The 1,536-nt window shown below is 63.7% G+C and overlaps 1 protein-coding gene across 1 annotated transcript in view; it reads left to right on the top strand.

Moving 5' to 3' along the window:
• Positions 1-122: 122 nt before the first annotated feature.
• TMEM161A (transmembrane protein 161A) overlaps positions 123-1,536 on the top strand; it is a gene marked incomplete at both ends in the record, with an annotated part of 2,587 nt that continues 1,173 nt past the window's right edge. Inside the window, 5 exons of the mRNA XM_010281589.1 lie at positions 123-220; positions 394-550; positions 870-1,021; positions 1,111-1,171; positions 1,310-1,457. Coding sequence (XP_010279891.1) covers positions 123-220; positions 394-550; positions 870-1,021; positions 1,111-1,171; positions 1,310-1,457 — 616 coding nt within the window. The remainder of the gene's footprint in view (positions 221-393; positions 551-869; positions 1,022-1,110; positions 1,172-1,309; positions 1,458-1,536) is intronic.

Raw genomic sequence — 1,536 nt, 5'->3', positions numbered from 1 at the left:
CGCTGGCGACGAGGAACCCCAAGCCGGGGACGTGCCGCCACATGAGGGGCTTTCGGCACCGGGGGACACAAGAGATAAGCCAGCTCTTTGCCCGCCGTCCCGAGCCTGGGTGTCCCTTGCAGGAGGATGAATGGCGTGACAGATGACAAACCCCTCTCCGTGCCCCGCGACATCGACCTCCGCCTGGACACCAGCCCCATCACTGCTGTGGATGCTCTCGGTAACCCCCACGGCCTCAGCTCCAGCACCCTTCCCGTGCACCCACTGCTCCCTCTGCACACAGGACCTAGGCGTCCTGGCACCCAGCATCGCCCTGGACCCGGGACCCTCGGCCGTGCCGGGGACCCCTTGCGGGTCCCTGCGGCGCGGTGACGTGTCCCTCCGTCACACCAGTGCTGCGTTATTTCCTGGACTACCAGTGGTTCGTGGATTTTGCTGCCTACTCCAGTGCCGTGTACGTCTTCACCGAGGGCTACTACTGCCTGGTGGACCCCCAGAAGGAGATGAACATCGGGGTGCTCTGGTGCCTGCTGACGGTCATCTTCTCCCTGTATCCTTCTGCTGACTTTCGGGGTGCGATTGCCGCCACCCACCAGGTCCAGGCTGCCGGTGGGCAGGAGGGGAAACCCACCATCCTTGTTTTTAACCCATTAAAAGCTAGTTGAGGTGGAGAACTTAGATTGATGGATTTATAAACCGCTCGCTGACGAGCTGCAGAAGTGCCTAATGAGAGCCTTCCCTGCAGAGAAGGTGGCAGTGGCCTAACGATGCAGATGCTTTACAACTTGCTAATGAGCAGGGGGGTCCCATTGGCATTGGGGGGGGTCCCAAAGTCCCTGATTTCCTTGACGGTCGCCCCTTGCCCGCAGCAAGGTCTTCTTCATGGTGATGCGCCATTACTTCCGCTCGGAGGAGGGGGGCGAGCGCTCCGTCTGCCTCACCTTCGCCTTCTTCTTCCTCCTCCTTGCCATGGTGGCCCTGGTCATCCGTGAGGACTACCTGGAGTTTGGCCTCGAGCCCGGTGGGTGAGGGGGGGATGGGGAGAGGCAGGCAGGCAGGTGGTCCCTGGGGGCTGCGGGCACCCCGCTCACGGGGGGTTGCTCCCCACAGGGCTGGCCGGCGTCAGCAGCAACCTGGAGAGCATCCTGAAGCAGCGGGGCTGGGAGTGGACGTGAGTTGGTGGTAGGGCGGGGAGGGAGGGGAACGGGGTTTTTGGGAAGCTTTTTGGAAGTTTGGGGTGGGAACCACTCCGGGGCTCACTGGGGACGGGGCTGAGCCATCCTCCCTGCACTACCTCCTCTCTCTGCAGGCTGCCCCTCGCCAAGCTGGCCTTCAAGCTGGGGCTGGTGGCCCTGTGCTCCTTCCTGGGCGCCTGCCTGACCTTCCCAGGGCTGCGCCTGGCCCAGACGCACCTCGATGCGCTCCGGATGGCGGCCGACAAGCCCCTGACCCAGTTGGGTAAAATCGGGGGGTGGGGAAGGAGGCGAAGGGGTCGGTACTGGCATCTCAGGGGCCGGGACCACCACTGGCTCTGTG

The sequence above is a fragment of the Phaethon lepturus genome, unplaced genomic scaffold, assembly GCF_000687285.1.
Source record: "Phaethon lepturus isolate BGI_N335 unplaced genomic scaffold, ASM68728v1 scaffold27012, whole genome shotgun sequence".
NCBI classification, from domain to species: Eukaryota; Metazoa; Chordata; class Aves; order Phaethontiformes; family Phaethontidae; genus Phaethon; species Phaethon lepturus.
Note: the sequence above shows the minus strand (reverse complement) of the source record. Positions and strands in the feature narration are given on the sequence as shown.